At 38.5% G+C, this 17,063-nt stretch overlaps 1 protein-coding gene and 1 long non-coding RNA gene across 2 annotated transcripts in view; one reads left to right on the forward strand and one right to left on the reverse strand.

Annotated features, from left to right (window-relative positions):
- The window catches only part of LOC101161930 (transmembrane protein FAM155A), a 117,684-nt gene extending 108,342 nt beyond the window's left edge, over nucleotides 1-9,342 (reverse strand). Inside the window, exon 1 of the mRNA XM_004082001.4 lies at nucleotides 7,216-9,342. Within this exon, the coding sequence (XP_004082049.1) occupies nucleotides 7,216-7,938 (723 nt within the window). The 5' untranslated portion in view covers nucleotides 7,939-9,342. The remainder of the gene's footprint in view (nucleotides 1-7,215) is intronic.
- A 2,634-nt stretch (nucleotides 9,343-11,976) lies between these two features.
- LOC105356855 lies at nucleotides 11,977-15,491 on the forward strand. The gene is made up of 3 exons (XR_002872492.1): nucleotides 11,977-12,201; nucleotides 12,555-12,657; nucleotides 14,155-15,491. It is a non-coding gene; the product is annotated as an uncharacterized LOC105356855 (long non-coding RNA).
- The last annotated feature ends 1,572 nt before the right edge of the window (nucleotides 15,492-17,063 follow it).

Raw genomic sequence — 17,063 nt, forward strand, 5'->3', positions numbered from 1 at the left:
CCTCAAATATCATGAAATGTTGGAAAACACATGCTAATCCTCTTATGTTGCAGTACAGATACTGTTACAAATGGGGTAAATATAACAAGTGATCTTGTAGTGTGATCAATAAATGCTTAAAGTCTCACTCTGATCATCTTTTGATCTCCTAGTGGTCTTTTAATTATGATTTTGCCATTTTTAATCCAAAATCTCAAAACTTTGTTTTCTAGGACTTAGTTTCTGTAAATGGTGGGAGTTCATTAGAAGGTAAACTCAAAGGTCGGTAAACGCGGAGTAAGCCAGCACTGATTTCCCATCATACCTTTGTTTACACTCTCCCCCGCTAACTTACAGCCCCCCCCCCCCCCCCCGACCCAACATTATCGGTGCAACAAAAATGGCGAGCAATATCAGAGCTATTTAGCCATACAGTTTTAATCCAGATTCCAGCACTGATTTGTCCACAAATAGAGTGGAGCAGGGAGCTTCTGGTACATAAATACAGGCTTTCTTAAACAATTTTATTTTTGTCTGCTTCTGATTCACAACTCAGAAATGCAGTTTTAACGTCATTTTCCTGAAATATTTCCTCCATCATCAGAAAAATGCAATGAGAACATTAACACTAAGTGGTTTCTGGACTTACTGTTCAGATTGTCAATTCATTGTAGGAATGAAAGCATCCCCCCCCCCCCCCCCCCCATTTTTTAATTCAAAATTAAATGTGAAGGTTTAAAAACAGTTTTTCGTTTTTTGTGATACCCTCCAGAATAAATCCTTGGAACATTGAACAAACACTGTAGTTTAGTGGAGTTTCGCCTGTTTTTTATTTTTATTTTTTGTGTTAGCCATTTTTCACATAGTTTTGACCTTCTCTTTGCTTTGTTTTTGCATTTCTACATTTGTACTTTGTCTCTACACATTTTATCTTTGTTTTAAAACATAAAAAACAGTTTGATCTCAATTTTTGGGGATTTTTGCAGAACAAAAAAGAAGACATTTGCCACTCTGAATTTAGTGTTTTGGACAGTTTCAGGGTCATTGTTGAAATTGTTGAATATAATGAAAAGCATCTGTAAAAATACAAATCAAGCATTGCCAAAATTTAAAGATACATCATTAGAGAAAATGGTAAAGAAGTAAAAACTGCTCAAAACAACTAAGTGTTAGTGAAGGTTTTGCACATATGCAATAAAATGCATTTTAATTTTCATCACAACTTATTTTACTGTAACATTTTGAAGATAAATGCAAAGTTCACATCATTTATCTGGAACTAGACGTCCAACACAGCAGACTTACTGAACAATCTGAACTATTATGCAAAAAGGAGTGAGATGCAAGGATGGATACTGATATGTGTGTAATGATGGATCCTCTGAGCTCTGTCACAGATGGGAGAGGATGTGAAAATGAGAGAGACAGTGATGGATAGAGGAAGAAAGGAGATCAAGATGTTGAGACGGAGCCCTGGAGACACAGCCACCAGAGAAGCAGAGAATTATGGGAGTGCAAATTAAATTACACCGGAAGGGACAGACAGGTCTGGACCTGCAGGAAACGCTGCACCCCTGGGCCCCTTTAGGTGTGTTTATGAGTGTGCATGTTTACGCATGCTTACAGGAGTAAACCTCCCCATCTTGATATAAATATTTGATGTTGATAGGTCCCCTTAGAAGTATTAAATGCCAATCTCAATGAAACTTTGAAAAAAAGTGTGATTTAAAACCATATAAGTGTGAAATTGAAATTTACAGCAAAGATCAAAAAGCGCAAAAGGTTATAGATACAGAAAATTTTAAATGCGGATAAATAGGGGTTAATGGAAAACTTCACTGAGTCTAAAAATAGGCTGTACGCTGTGGACAGTTTGTCTTTGGTGTGTATGAGCGATACACTTCATAAATGTGTTGCCAGAAGCACAGAGCTAACCTCAGGTTTCCTAAGTAAAAAGAGAACAGCAGCTTTAAGGAGAATCTCTCACCAAACAGCTGTAAACAGTTTAGTGGAGGACAATCAGGCACCAGAACAAATCCTGAAGCAACGTCTTTAAGGCTTTTGAAAAGACCTTTGGTTGTGCCTCAGACCTATTTTCATTTCTTTTTAGTGGAATTTTTAGTCTTTTTTCAGAGTTTTTTTAACTACTTCACAATTTGTTCTAAATACCACTCTGATTAAATTTGTGTTTTTGGTGTTTTTAACATGTTCTTAAGCATATTTTTCTGATAATTATTTATTTATTTACATCTTTGTGAATCAGGAGCAGACAAGAAAAAAACATTTGAAGAGAGCGTATTTGTGAGGTAGATGAATTTAATGAGCTCCTGCTACTCTGCAGAAACTATGTTGTAGAAAATAACACAGGGTTTCTGATTTCTCCTTAGAAATCATAATTAAAAGACCTTTAGAAACAATTTTGTGGCAATGTTTGATATTCGTTGTTTTAATTCAACCTCACCAATTTCTAACAGGCATTTTTATTATTTTACACAATAATTCCACAATAATTCTGAAACTGTCAAAAAAAAAAACTCAATTCTAAATTGTCAATTTTTGTTATTTCTTACTGCAATTATCCCCAAATTTCAGTTCAAACTGCTTTTTTTTTAATGTTTTATAACAAAGATGAAATGTGTAGAGACTAAATAAATAGCTAAACTAAGACAAGGTCAAAACATTGAAAAATAAATGTAAAAAATAAAAATAAATGTGAAAAAAGACGGAGCTCCACCACTGTAAATACAACTTTTCAAGGATTTATTTCCTGGGGTTATCACATTTATGCGTCATCAGTCTTGTTCTGTTTGTTTTAGACCACAAATGTTAAAACTACAAACAACTGAAACCTTGTTCAGACAATACTAAGGGTTACGTTTCCATATCTTTATTTTCTCCCCATCTTCAAACTTCTTTTTGCAGTTAACTTAAATCTGATGATAAACATGTGAAACAAACATGCTGCTTACTAACTAATGCACATCACTTCATCAATAGTAAAATATTCAGTTGTAGAAACATTGCACTTTGCCTGTCCAATCTGGGAGTTTCGGTTCCACCGCTGTGTCTTCCAGCTATGCCTGCTCTGATCATTGATGCTCATTTGGATCAAGTGATTCAGATTTGATTGAGTCCACCTGATCCAGGCAATCAGCTGCAATTCTGAAAAAAGAAACAACAACTACAAAACAAAAGAGAAGCGTGGCAGATCTCAATGACTGGGACTGGGGGAAAATCAGGAGTAAATCAGCTGACTGGGTGTTAGTCATCAGTTAAGCTCAGACAACAGATGTGGAATTTCACAAAAGTGTCTTAAGCAAAGATTCACGCAAAGGAACTCTGCGTTTTAGATCCACAGAAGTGCAATCACCCCAATCAGTGAAAGACGTCAGAAGAGAAACGAGCGGAGCCTGTTGTTCAAAACTAATTAAGAGTAAAATGTTTCTAATGAGTTGCTAAAACACATGGCAAATTATACATTATACAATATATATTGCATTTCCTGTAAGAAATATCTTGCTTTCATACGTTCAACACTGAACATTGTCTTAAAATACATGCAATATGGTGACTCAAATATCAAGTTAGGTGACCAATGGGCAGAATTTCACCTTCTTAAAAAGAATGGACTCTAAAGCATGTGACCATTTTCAAACCTGGAACTTGATGGTGTGATTGTGTTGGTCACAAATCCCTCGTCGATCAAAGATCTTTAAATATAAAGAAGTATACATTTCTTTACCTTTAGCAGTGTTAGATGTGTGAGTCTGTAAAATTCTGAATGTGTCCTTCAGACTTCTCCTCCATGACCCGTGCACTTCGTGTTATTGTCTGGCTGCATTTTGCACCTTTTCTTGAGATTCATTTCAGGGAGAGACATTCTGACATTTAAAAGAGATGCTCACATTTCTCCTTGATGCAGCATAATTTTTTAGAAATCCTTGTTTCTCAAACAAAGCCAGCAGCCACTCCCACATTCTTTTTACGCTTCTGCCCACAAATTTATGACACTAATTTCACTTTTGAATTGCCTATAAATTTTCGGCCTTTATGGGAAAATGTGCGGTTTTTTTTTTGTTTTTTTTTACCTCAGTGCACTTTTAGAGATTCTATAAAACCTGTTTTTATTCTAGTCAAACATGGGTTCCTAAGACAAAACTTCCCTTTGTGCCTGAGTTGAGGGTGGGACGGTTGTCTGAAGTATCTCCGCTCCCCTTCCCTTCCCCGTTGCTAAGAGCTCTCTGTTAACACGCTTCCCTGATAGCTTACAGCCCCTCAAACCCCAAGCCCAACATTACTGGTGCAACAAAAATGATGAACAATATTGGAGCTATCCAGAAGTCCGCTCGGAGGAGGAAAACAAAGGATCTAGTTTTCTGCAAGTGGATGCATCAGAATGGTAGCTTGTGGCCAACCCAGGTTATTTTCTACATCAAAGATACAATGTTTTCCCAAAGGCTCATCAGTTCCAGATTAACAACGATTTAGATAAAGAAATATTCAAAAATGCAAATTTAAGCTCAGTTTTCTTTACATTTGTCCTCATTCATCCAAAAAATGCCACAAGAACATGTTAAAGGCAAAGAAAACACAATTTACTTCAAAGTGGATCTTTATAGGGTCTACATCATGTAAAATAAACATTTTTGAGCTTTTAGGTGTATTCTAATGTTCATTCCTCTCAAAAAAAAAAAAAAAAAAAAACAGCAACCCCAAAGCGGTGTGTTGATGAATTCATGCATTTCTCAGTTTTCCTCTATAAACCTGCACTCTGACCACCAGCCCCTCCCAATCCACAAAAATAAGCTGCTCCTCACATTGTGACGTAGATAAGTGAGGAACCGCCCCTTCGAAAAGAGTCTGCGCTTCCAGTTCCACCCTCAGGCTGTAACACTTTCTCCGCGGAGCTAGCGATGATCAGCAAAATGCTTTCATGTGCAAATCCAGCTTTGCAAAAGTTTTGGATGTTGTTTATTTTTGTGGGTGAGACGCAAAACAGGCTGCTGAGGCTCTAGGCTGACGTCATGAAATGGGCGTCACCCACACGAAGCGAAAGCTGGTGCCTCAGATATTGAGTCATCTTACTGTCAGGTTGGAAATAGCTGCCTAATTTCATTAAAAAAAAAAAATCATTCTTTAGTGTGCCAAACGTCATGTATTATCATATATGTGGATATAGTTTACTCTTAAAGACCTAAGAGTTGTATGATATTGGCCCTTTAACATATGAAAAGGATAATCCAACAACGTTTTACAATATATATTCAGTTTGTCAAAACATGTTTGTTTTGATCCAATAATACTCACCGTTTGTGATTGTCCTCACCCTTTTTATTCTTTTTAAAGTTTGTCAAATATTGTTCTCTCTTTTTTAGATTGATCTGATTGAATTGTCTTCCATGTTGCTTTTCTTTTTTCTTTTGAAACCACAGAATAAAGCTTCATGTTTGTTCAAAGCAAATAATCTGATATAAATGTTTCCTTGGAGGCATCGTCTGTCCAAATAAATCACAATAATTTTATCACTGAAAACACTTTGTAGTTTTATGTCCTCTATTAAATGTATTTGTGAGCCCATTAAAAATTAAAGTCTGTTTCATTTTTATGACAAGAATTGCATCAAAGCTGCATTTTACGAAAACACACCTGAAATAAAGGAGAACTATAATTTCAATGGCAGTTTGGTTTGTTTCAAGCTCTATTGTGTCTTCTTCTGTTATCCAACAGTGGTTCCTCAAGGAGCCTGTCTGTGATGCAGACCTGCAGGCCTGCGGTGCTTTTCTCTCACAAAGGTCACATGAACACTAAGGCAGATTAGCAATTTAGATTGAGCCAAAAGGGCTAAAAGGCTGATGTAGCTCTGCTTGATTCTTATGACATTAGTAAAGAGTTGCAGTGCCAAAGTACACTACTGATTAGTTGGCTTAATAGAGGGACAGATGAAAGGTGTTACAAAAAATGGATGCTCACATGATGCAAAAAACAAAGGTGACAATTGATTTGCTTCAGAAGGATTATTTAAAAGTCTAATTAACCACAAACTATTCAACCTTAGATCAAATATACAGAAGTGACAGCCGGAATACCAGACCATTGCACAGTATCACACGTATGCATGAGTTTAGGCTATACATGATGATTAAGAGAACAGCTTGAATGATGACATCTTGTTCTCCATTTCCTTTCCTGACAGAGCTTTTTAGAATAAGCTACAAGTCATCAAACATGAGAACATCTCACAAAATAACAGACATTGGTGGCACAAATCCCAATATCTTCACTCTATTTTTCAAGCATTTGATTTTAAAATATCCGTAGTGATAAAATGTTAAGTGTTTTCTTTTAGAGGGTAATTTTGTTTTTAAAAAATAAAGATAAATAATATAATTTTAGGATGGGTGGATAATAGGTATTTGGTTTGGTCTAAGAGATTGCATTAATGTTAGTAAGGCACAATAACAGCAAAACTTTAACACATACATAAATCTGGAACAGCATGTTTTCAGCACCATGGAGAGTTACCACACCAACAGGCAGTGTTGGTACAGAAGTCAGCCTCTACAACAAGCCACTGCATTATAAATAAAGGGATCTAATGTGTTTCATGTGATATCTTTCCGCTCTGCTTCCGGTTTTCACTGTTTATCTCGGACCAATTAGCTTCAGGATGAAATCCAGCACAACGTCAAGAGTACACAGTGTCCATAAAATAAAATAAAAAATAAAAAGAGCTGTGCCGTTCATTTGCACAAGGTACATGTGCTCTCGCCGTGCGTAGTGGAGCAGAAAGTCAAATCTGGGATGATGCAAAGCCTGGATTAGGTGCAGAAATCACAGGAGTGCTATTATCCATATTGAAACATGCATCAAAACAACAGACCACTGGTTCTCCTCATGTCAAAAAGATGTGGGGGGACGGGATTGAACCTCCCTTATTACGCAATACGTCACTTCTGCAGTCCCAATTCATAAATATGATGGAAGACTGTTGTGAAGCAACAGAAATGAACAAAATGAACAACTGGAATAAGAAGAAGAAGAAGAAAAAAAGAGTAGTGGTCTGCGCGCAAACCTCCACAAGCTGTGGCTGCATACTGGTAGGCTGAACTCTTGAGAAGAATTACAAGTATAATGACAGATCTGCTCACTGGTTACTATGACGACCGTAAACCCACCCCCTTCAGTGCACGTGCGCGGTTTTGTGAGCGAGCGCGACCCGGCCTCGCTGGGTCCTACCTTGCACTCATCCATGCACGTCCTAACCGAGTAAGCATCCGTCTCGTATTTCTGAACCAGCAGCTCAAACTCCCGGTAGGTCTCCTCCGCCAGCTGATCGAGACGCTGATAGGCCCGGACGCACTCCCTGCATCCCAGCACATCTCCCCCCGTGGCCGCATCCAGGGTGCAGTTCATTAGGTCCGGACTCGTAAACCCGTAAAACAAATCCAAAAGTGAGTAGGAATTACAAAAAGAAAGGTACAAATCGCTCAGATTCACGTAGGCAGACTGTGTCCCCTCTTCCCCTGCACCAAAGAGGGCCAAGCACACGGTCTGCGCGTCCGTGAAAGTGAAGCAGTCTTTGGACACGCTGTCCGGGTGACAGGTCTCCATTCGCCACAGAGGTTTGGTAGAATTTCCTATAAAAATAACATCTTCCTCTCTGGTGAGACGACGGGGGTCAGGTGATGTTGGCATACGGAGGGGGTTCGGGTACTTGCCCATGTCCGTGAACGCGAAGCTGGCGCCCGGCCCCTTGTCACGGGTCCGCGTCAGCTTCGCCTCGGCGCAGAACCACAAGTGATCAGAGAGCAGGACGGTGATGAAGAGCAGAGAGGCCAGTGACAGTCGCCATCTCTGGGCCCGCTCCGACTCCGTAAATGGCTTCTCGTTCTCTCGGGGTGCAAACCAGTATTTTAAGCCTTCGTCATGCTGCCGACGCATCCAAGCACCCCTGGTCATATTTTAGGAGACTGCTGCCCTGCCCGACTCCACCGCGGGGGCTGCTCTGCCACAATACTCATTGACTTGTTGGGAGATTGACTCCGGTTGGTTCTCTGGAACGGTGGGGTGCCGTGCCTCCGACGGTCCAGGGCGCTCCACTAGCGCGCCTGCAGCAATATGTGCTATTCCGATCCAATTAGCGTGCCCGCACGGATTAAGCGTTTCGCTGCCGCATCCCGGTTCTCCATGGCTCTCCAGGGGGAAACGGCGTCCTATTTGACCGCATGCCCCCTCTCCCGTACGTCCCTCCCCGGGCTTGTTCTTTCGTCAGGGGCGCAGGAAGACCAGCTGTTGCGAGCCCCTAGGTGCTGATGCTGCGCATCTGCCGCCGTTCAGGCTGAAGATCCACTTAAAGGAGAGCAACGAGTCCGTTCGATGCAGGCAGATTGGTTTCTCTGTCCCGTGCCTGAGCGGAAAGCCTCGAATCCGTTCTCCTGGTTGCCATTGTCATCTTGGACCGCGGTTAAGTTGCCGCCATGTTCGTCTTGAAACACTTTTTTGGAGAGCTGTGTCTGTTTGCGTCATCTCCATCGCTGCGATAGCTCCATCATTGCGCAGTGGCGGAGCAGCTTATTACCTGCACGCACAGCGAACGTGCACCAACACACAAACACACACACGCACGTGCAGGGTGAGGGAGAGAGCATGCAAACACACACATGCACACACACACACGCACCTACACACACGTGTTTAATTGTATTTTGATTATTTCCCCTCAACTCTTTAATATAATCTATACTTCTAGAGAAACCTGAAGTGACATTCTGCTTTGTGCGCGCACGTGCACATACTTTAGGGATCATGCTGTTTACATTCAATCACGAACTACATTATGTTTTAGACACAGCAAAGATACATTTGTTTTTTTGAAGAAGGGGAAATCAAGGTAAAATAAACTGAAATGACAAAAAAAGGTTTTAAGAGCATTTTCACTATAGTATTGTTTTTATCAATCCATCTATTTTTTTAGGGAAGTTGAAAAGGAATATGTGACTGTCACCAAGATCCCAAAAAATTGGATTTCTTTGATAAAGAGGAAAACGTAAATATTTGCTGACGTTCAGAAAGTTTAATTACAACTATGTTAACAGAGTGTTGCTGAGCTTAGAAAAAAACACGTTGACTTATATCTGTGTAACTTTTGATTGGTTGTATTTCACCTATCACTTTTATGAAAGATGAAAGTTTTTTACTGTAAGTGGGATTGCAGGTTTTGCGTTCAACTAAATACAAACGGGACTAACACGTTTCAGGACCATGGACAGCTCACTACAGTCTATAAACGCAGCGTCTCTTTCTATCTTAATTTTGCAAATAAAATAAATGAACCCCATCTTGATGTATTCATTTTACACATTTTCTGAATCTTTCAGATCAAACCAATATTATGTTATACAAAATAATTGTTATTTTAATAATTTTAATGTGCAAATTACAATAAAGGCTGGATAAAAAAAACATACCTTAATGTAAACCTACAGAATTTCTCAAAAGTTAAACAAAAAACTAAAATTAAAAAAACGGTCGATCCTTGTGGTGGTAGCTTCATGGTCTGGAGTTGCTCATCATATTCAGGATTCAAGGGGTTTATTTTAAAGCAGGAAACTGGTTTGCTTGTACAGTTAAACTCTTTGCTGTTCACATTGATGCCATCAAAATGCTATATGTAAAATAAAAATAACATTAATATTTACGGGATAAATGAAAAGGAGCATAACAAGTAATCATTAACACAGAATATGCATCAGTAAGTCAGTAAAGCTATATACAAATCAGCTGTTGCCCAAATTCAGCTGAGAGTGAATAACTGTGCAAAAAGAGACTGTTGTGAGGTAAACAGTATGGCACGTGTGTAGTTATTTATATTAAACAGGTGCACAGTCAGTATGTGCTTATCAGGTTTATGAATTTCCTGAAGTTTTTTGGAAACGTCCATGTATGAAGTTGTGGGTATCTTGAATACTTATTAAGTCTCTATTCATTAGATCATGGCAGGATACAGATCAGAGTATACTTTTTGTTTTTGAGTCACAATCCCACTTTTCTTGATTTCACAACAAGTTGTCAAACTTAGATTTAACAGTACATTGACATTTTGCATAATGGCATTTTGAGAAATGCCTAAAAATGGGCTTCAATCCAATCAAGTGTGAATTAAAAAATACTTTGAAAAACCACTTGTCCTAAAACAATATTAAAAAAATAAATAAACAAAATGGAAGGAAAAAACCCGGACAATAAATAAAAAGTTTGAAGTTTTAAGGAGAGAACTGTTGGAACTGTTGACGTAAAAGCATGACCCCTATAAGCGTTCAATTGATTTAGGAGTTTATCAGGGGGGGGAAAAAACACCTCAAATATCTAAACCAAACATGAAACTGTCATTAACTTTATTTAATCTTACCAGAAAAACCGGCTGAAAACGTATTCTCATTTTCCTGCCGATTCACATGTTTATGGGGAGAATCTGCTCATGTAAATCCAGATTATAGCCTTCTTTAGACTTTGTTTTTGACTAACAAACAATCAAACACTGCAACATGAATTAAAAAAAGAAAATCTTTAAATGCAGTTTTATGATGCATCACTTTCATGATTCGATCTCATGAAAGTGATTCCCAGGTCATTATTGTAAATAACAACATGTTCTTAATAGCTAAAAGAATGCACTCAGTGTTAACACAATCTCTGCTGACTTCCTGTCAAATTTTCCTATCCAATAATTCATGTTGCTGAATGTCTTTATGATGGGGATCTGCTTTAGTGGCTGCTGACAGTTCATGTGCTCTGGCCAGATTGTGGGAACATTAACAAGAATTAAAAACAGAAGATGGTGTTATTGCAAACATCTGTTGTGTCGTTGCTAGGGGCGCTTGAATGCTCATTCATCACTCATTACTCGCACATATTATGTCACCACAGGATACTGTGATCGTGCCTTCTGGCCATAGATGTCCTGCTTCCTCTTGGATCGTCTAGTCTGCCTTTTACTGTAGCAGCTCAGATTCATCCTCTGACCCTTGCTGTGATGTTTGTCTCTTCCATTTCTCTCTCTTTCTTTGTGGGCGCATGTGGGTAAAGCTGACCAAAGCACAACCATCACCAGCAACCTTAACGTCTAAGTAATCCGAGCTGAAAGGCTCTCTCATGTCACGTCCTGAGCAGCATATGGAGTGTGCGTCTGGGACAGCAGCGAGTTGTCAGTTTCATACCGTCACTGATATCCCCCTCTACCTGTTTGTGTGCTTGTGTGTGTGAAGGAGATACGAGTAGTGCAAGGGCAGGAGTGCGAGGAGACAGAGAGGGGAAACGGAGAGGAAGATGGAGCCTCTGTGAGTTGAATGCAGATTTCTGGCCCTTAAATCTGAAGCCCTCACAGTCACAGTATGGGCTGTCAGACATGACTCATCCACTACCCATGGTAGGGAACATGCACATGTGTGAATCTTCTCGGACACAACATGTAAGAAATAGATTCTACTGTCTTACAGTACATCCTTTCTCTCACAACTTTTATCTTTAATTTTCTATACAGAGACATTTTATATTAACAAACTACAGTTTTGGTTTGAAAGGTTTTCAAATAGACTGAGAGGGCTTATCATCCAGATCAAACACGGCAATCCGTTTTAATACCCTAATAAAAATTAAATCAATCTATTTGCTATAAATATAGCTAGCTTTGTCCACCTCTCCAAATAAAGAACAACATAAACTGATTTGGAAATTTGTGATTCTTTTGAACTGTCAGTTTCTTGGTTCCCTGAATTTATTTTCAGGACTTTTTGTACCTATCCCCCCCCCACCCCCTCCCCGTCATCACAGTGCTTCCTGGAAAACAAGATCATGACAAGACAGAAATAACTGACGTCAACTAAATGTGGAATGTTGCCAAAATGTGTTTCATCAGACTCCCACAGCCTTTAAATGATTTTTTTCCCCATTTCGTGTGCACATGTTGTTATGTTATTGTTTTTACTCTCTTACATCTGTTGTTTTTCTTAGTCACAAATCCTGTCTATTTTTTGTTTTTTTGTTTTTTTTTGTCATTAACCCCACTGTCTGTTTTCTCTTCCCTTTTTCATCTGACTGACGTCAGAGAGAAAAAGAGACGGGCTCAGCATCTGTGATTGGACAGAAAAGGCAACACCCTCGGCCCTGGCTTGCTGCCCTAGCCTGGACAGGATATACAAGCTCACAGACCAACCTTCAGATAAGGTCCACTCAAACCTCGTCTTTATGTTAGCACAGTTTCCTAAATACTGTAATTATATTTTGTACATTATTTGTCATAAAAAGAAGAAAATTATTTACTTCATCAAGTATGGAGAATCAACACATTCTGTAATTTTTGTTCTTTTTTCAAAAATGTTTCTTTCAAAAAGTCTTTACTACACCCCTCCAGGTCTAAAAATGCAAAAAAATAAAAAAGCACAGAGATGCTTTGCTTATATGTGATAATTACATTTCTTACATTTGATTCAATTTAAAATTTCACGATTAACAGCAACAGCCTGCAGACACAATTAGCAGGTAGTTGTTTGTAATTTACTGGTCGGTCTTTGTTCCAGTGCTCACCAACAGCTCTGGGTCATGACCCAAAGAATGAGGTCCCGAATACAAGTGGCTGAAACGCGCTTCCTCTGCAGGACTACTGGCATATCACCGCCTCAGGTATACAATTTAAAATCTATTTCAGCGCAACTCGAGATTCTCCTTTTCTGTTCAACGTATGTAAATCCTTCAATTTCTTTTCTCAATTATATATATATATATATATTTCAATTCTGGTGTTTTTCCCCCTTCTATTCTGAGCCCTGTGTAATTGGGCTCAGGAGGATTTAAAGCAGTGATGGAGATACAATCACAGTTCAAGCTTCCATCTCAACTAACACCACCTCAGCCTTGGGGGCTTGGGGCTGATCGATTAACTCACATTTCCATTCCATGAGTCTGAGAAGCTAATCAACACAGCTTGGTTCCCCAAAGGCAGTGCCCATTCCCACGATATTCCTAAATTCCATGTATTTTCAGCTTTTGTAGTCTGGATGTCTCCATTCAGGCCGTCTGCAGCTTCAAAGGAGACGTCTGTAGAAAGGAGACGATGCAAGAAAATAACCATGTAGTCAAGAAGCTTTGATTGGTTTGATCTTTGTTTTATTGTTTGCTTTTGATTTACCGTCAGCTATTAGCTGAAGACTTTTTGAATTGGACCGAGCTGGAATTAATTGGATTACAACAATTTAGACTGAAAATTGATTTAATGAATTTGAAAATAGCTGAATTAAACAGGATTGATTTGGAGTGCATTTAATTGGCTTTATTTATTTATAGTCATTTGGTTTTTTCAGCTGCCCAAGGAGTGCACCCTGCTGCAAAGTGATGCTTTGTAAATGAACTAAATTGAAATTAAATTAAATTGAACACATCAGGTCATGCTTTTCAGTGTAAAACTTTTAGAACCTTTTTCCTAGAAACCTTTTCCGGTGGCAACACAGTCACTGGCTGTTAACATTTTGAAGAATAAATGGATGTGTGTTGTATGATTACATAAATGTTTCCCTGCTTCCTCTCTTACTCTGATGTTGCATCACCGATTGTCTGACTGCATCCAGATGCTCCAGGTCTTTGTGCAGCCTGTTTTACATGACTGCTCCTGCTGGCAGAAAAGGAAACCATCATCAGATTTTGGCTATGAAAACACTAGTAGGGTGTATATATTTAGAATTATTCTGCTGAATATAACTACTCTGGTAAAGAATGCATGATTTAGGTCATTACTGACTTAGATTAATTAGTTAGTGGCCCTCTACAGAAAAACAACCCTTAATAGTTACGTAAATATTGGAAAACTGACAAAAGTCATGGACAAACCGCTTCTGGGAAGCAAATTGTTCCATCAGAATACTTTAGCTAAATTATTTTCAAAAAGTCTGCATAGAAATGATTGTTGAGAAAACTGAAAACAAAGTAGACAATCAAATATCTTATGCTTTGGTTTGCATTAAAAATGTATTTAAAAATAAACTCAGTCAGCCAATTTACAACTTAAATCCGATGAACTGGCATTGAACTGAAGATTGTTTCAGAAAGAAAGAAAACCACAACAGTGTGAAAGTGAAGGCTTTATTTATTTATTTATTTATTTTTATTTCTCCTTTATTTTACCAGGAAGTCCCACAGAGGTTCGAAGTCCTGAACAAGAGGCTCGTGCAACAACATCATACAAAACAACAAATTCCTATAAATACAGATAAAATGTTAAAACAAAAAGTTGAAAAAGTGAAAAGCCAAGAATTGCATTTCCAGGCAAAGGTTTACTAGACTAAAATGTAACAAGGGTTTATTACAGGGAGTATTACAATTATTTGTCCTAATTTTTTTTTTGTTATTTTTGTTTTAAAATGAAAATTTCAAAGCTAAAAACCTTTTTGAAATATTCATGTTATAGTTTAAATGAAAACTATAACACTGGGGAGTCGGTGTCATTCCAACAACATTGAAAACAGCCTAATGTGATTAGAAAACGGGCCGGTGAGTTCAGAGGCTTCTGAGGGTTAACAGCGTGAAAAAGAACAAACTTGAACTGCAAGAGGTTAGAAAAAGAAAAAAAAGACAAGTTGCATAAAACTAAGTACCCTGTGCTCAGGGTATATGAAATGAATAAAAACACTTGAAAGCTGTTTTCATGCAACAGAAATTAATCAACTTTTTAAAGTTATTCGCATGAAATGTTCGCAAATTCTTCTCTGTCTGTGTAAAAGCAGTGCTGGAACACATTGTGGTATCAAACCCTCAAGAGCTTTTGTTGTACACCTGAAAGTAGTTTGTCGTTTCAAAAAATGGCAGGAAAAAGGCAGTTCTCGCTGGAAGACAAGCTTGAGAGTTGTTTTGTTTTGTTTTTTTAATCAACAGATTGCAAAAAAAGTAAAGTTGCAGTCAATACAGTCTCTTAACCATCAAAAGTTGCCCAGAAAATGTCAAAACCTGACACATCCTACAACAAGGTACAGAAATCCAGGCTTTTTCCATAATTAGCCGAGGGCAGAACAACCAAAAGGTAACCAGAGGGGCCAGCACCATCACCAGACTTGAACCTACTGAGCTGAGTTTCAGGTAAACTGGACAGAGGAGCAAAACCAAAGCAAAGCAACCTACAAGTTCCAAACACCAATGGGAACTTCTGCAAAAGACATGGAAAGAACCCACTGAAGAATATTTCATTTCTATTAATCTCTGTAAAAAACAGCTACTTTAATGAAACAAACCTTTTGAGTACATTTTGGTCTATAAACTGATTTCAGGTTTTCATATTAAAACTCCAGTTGCTCAGTTGCACAAACCTTTGATTGCAGAGAGCTATAAGACCTCACACTGAATACCCTTTAAACAATAAACTGGAAACATCGGAGGGATGTGATGCTTTTGACAGGTAATGTACGTGCACAAAAGAATCCAAATGAAAATCAAATTAAAAGTGAACTGTGATGAAAATTGGGTTTTTGACATGTTCTTGTAGCATTTTTCTGATGATGCAGGACATATACAGAGAAAATTAAGCTTAAAATGTTTATTTGAGAATTTCTTTATTGAGATTGTTGGAAATCAGGAGCAAATGAAAAAAAAACACAAAAAACAAAACGCTGTTTCAATAAGAGTATATGCAAGTGGACGAGCCACAAGCTCCCCGCTCCGCTCCATTCCGATCTGATCCATTCCCATGTAAACAAATATGTCTTTGTTTTATTTGCCTCAGCTGGCATCTGGCTCAAATCTGTACGGCTGGATAGCTCCAATAGTGCTCGCCATTTTTGTTGCAATGGTAATGTTAGGTTGGGTTTGTGAGGGGCTGTAAGCTTCTGGGTGTAAGAGTAGCGGAAAGCAGCTGTGCTATTGCAACCAGTCTGAGTCTTTTTGGAGTTAAAAGGTTTTACTTATACCAGCCAGCATGTTCTCAATATTAAACTCCAGTCACATCCAACCTCTTCCCACTGATCAAACACCTCTGCCTATGTAGCTTCACCTCAGTTGGTTCAAACCACGGCAAAGGGGGTGTTTGGTTTTTATAACATTAACCAAACAACCAGAGTAAAAAAAAACACCCCATCAATCAAAGTAGATCCATCTGATTTTTCAAAATGGCTGCCAAGCAGCTTAAACCTTAGTTCAATCATGTCTCGATATCTGGAACACATCAGGACTGAACCTTCTTTCTTTCCACCTCTGACAGAAGTGCAAAGAGTCTCCAAAGTATCTGTAATCAGACGTGGTCATCCAATCACCCTGTTTTTTTTTTTTTTCAAATGATAAGATTGAGTTTCTGCTGTTTTTCTCTCAAGTAAAGAAAAAAAGTCTTCTGAAGCTTTGTCCAGACGTCACTTTATGCCATTCAAATAATAACAACAGCTTGAACAGCAGCACCAGTCGGAACATTTCAATGATTGAAACGTGTCCATATTTCAAAAAAGATCCTAACCAACAGATGTTGGCTGCAGAATAAACAACAGATGGCAGAGTTCACATAAAGTCCATAACTGAGAAAGAGGCTCCACACTCCAGATGAGAAAACTGAGGCCAACACCCCCCCAAAGTGTTTGTTACCAGTAGTCCTTAGGTTAATGTATAGTCTCTCTGAGTTATCACCTTCCAATGAAATTCAGTTTACCAAACGAAGAGTAAACCAGTTTGAGGAGGCTTTTCTTCTGCACCTAATCAGCTCCGTAGTGCTTGTTAAATTCAATACTATTTGTATGATTTAAGCAAGTTATATTTTATAGAAGCCGAGTTTAGTAGAACAACAAATGGAAGACCTTGAATGACCCCTTTATAATGCAAAGCGCTGTAAAGAAAAAGACCACAGAAAAGGATCATGGCATCTCTAAATGCATTTTTTCACCTTCACTAATCTGTGCTGTCAGAGGAAAAAAAAAACATCTGATGAAAGGAATAAGTTGGCCTCTGGTTTCAAGAGAAGACAGACAGGAGGGGAAAAAAGCCTTGTTCAGTGTTTGAGGAACTGAAAATCAAATCCTGGATCACGATAATCTGAATACTGCCAACATCCAGACAGATTTTCTATT

Source organism: Oryzias latipes, chromosome 21, assembly GCF_002234675.1.
Source record: "Oryzias latipes chromosome 21, ASM223467v1".
NCBI lineage: Eukaryota > Metazoa > Chordata > Actinopteri > Beloniformes > Adrianichthyidae > Oryzias > Oryzias latipes.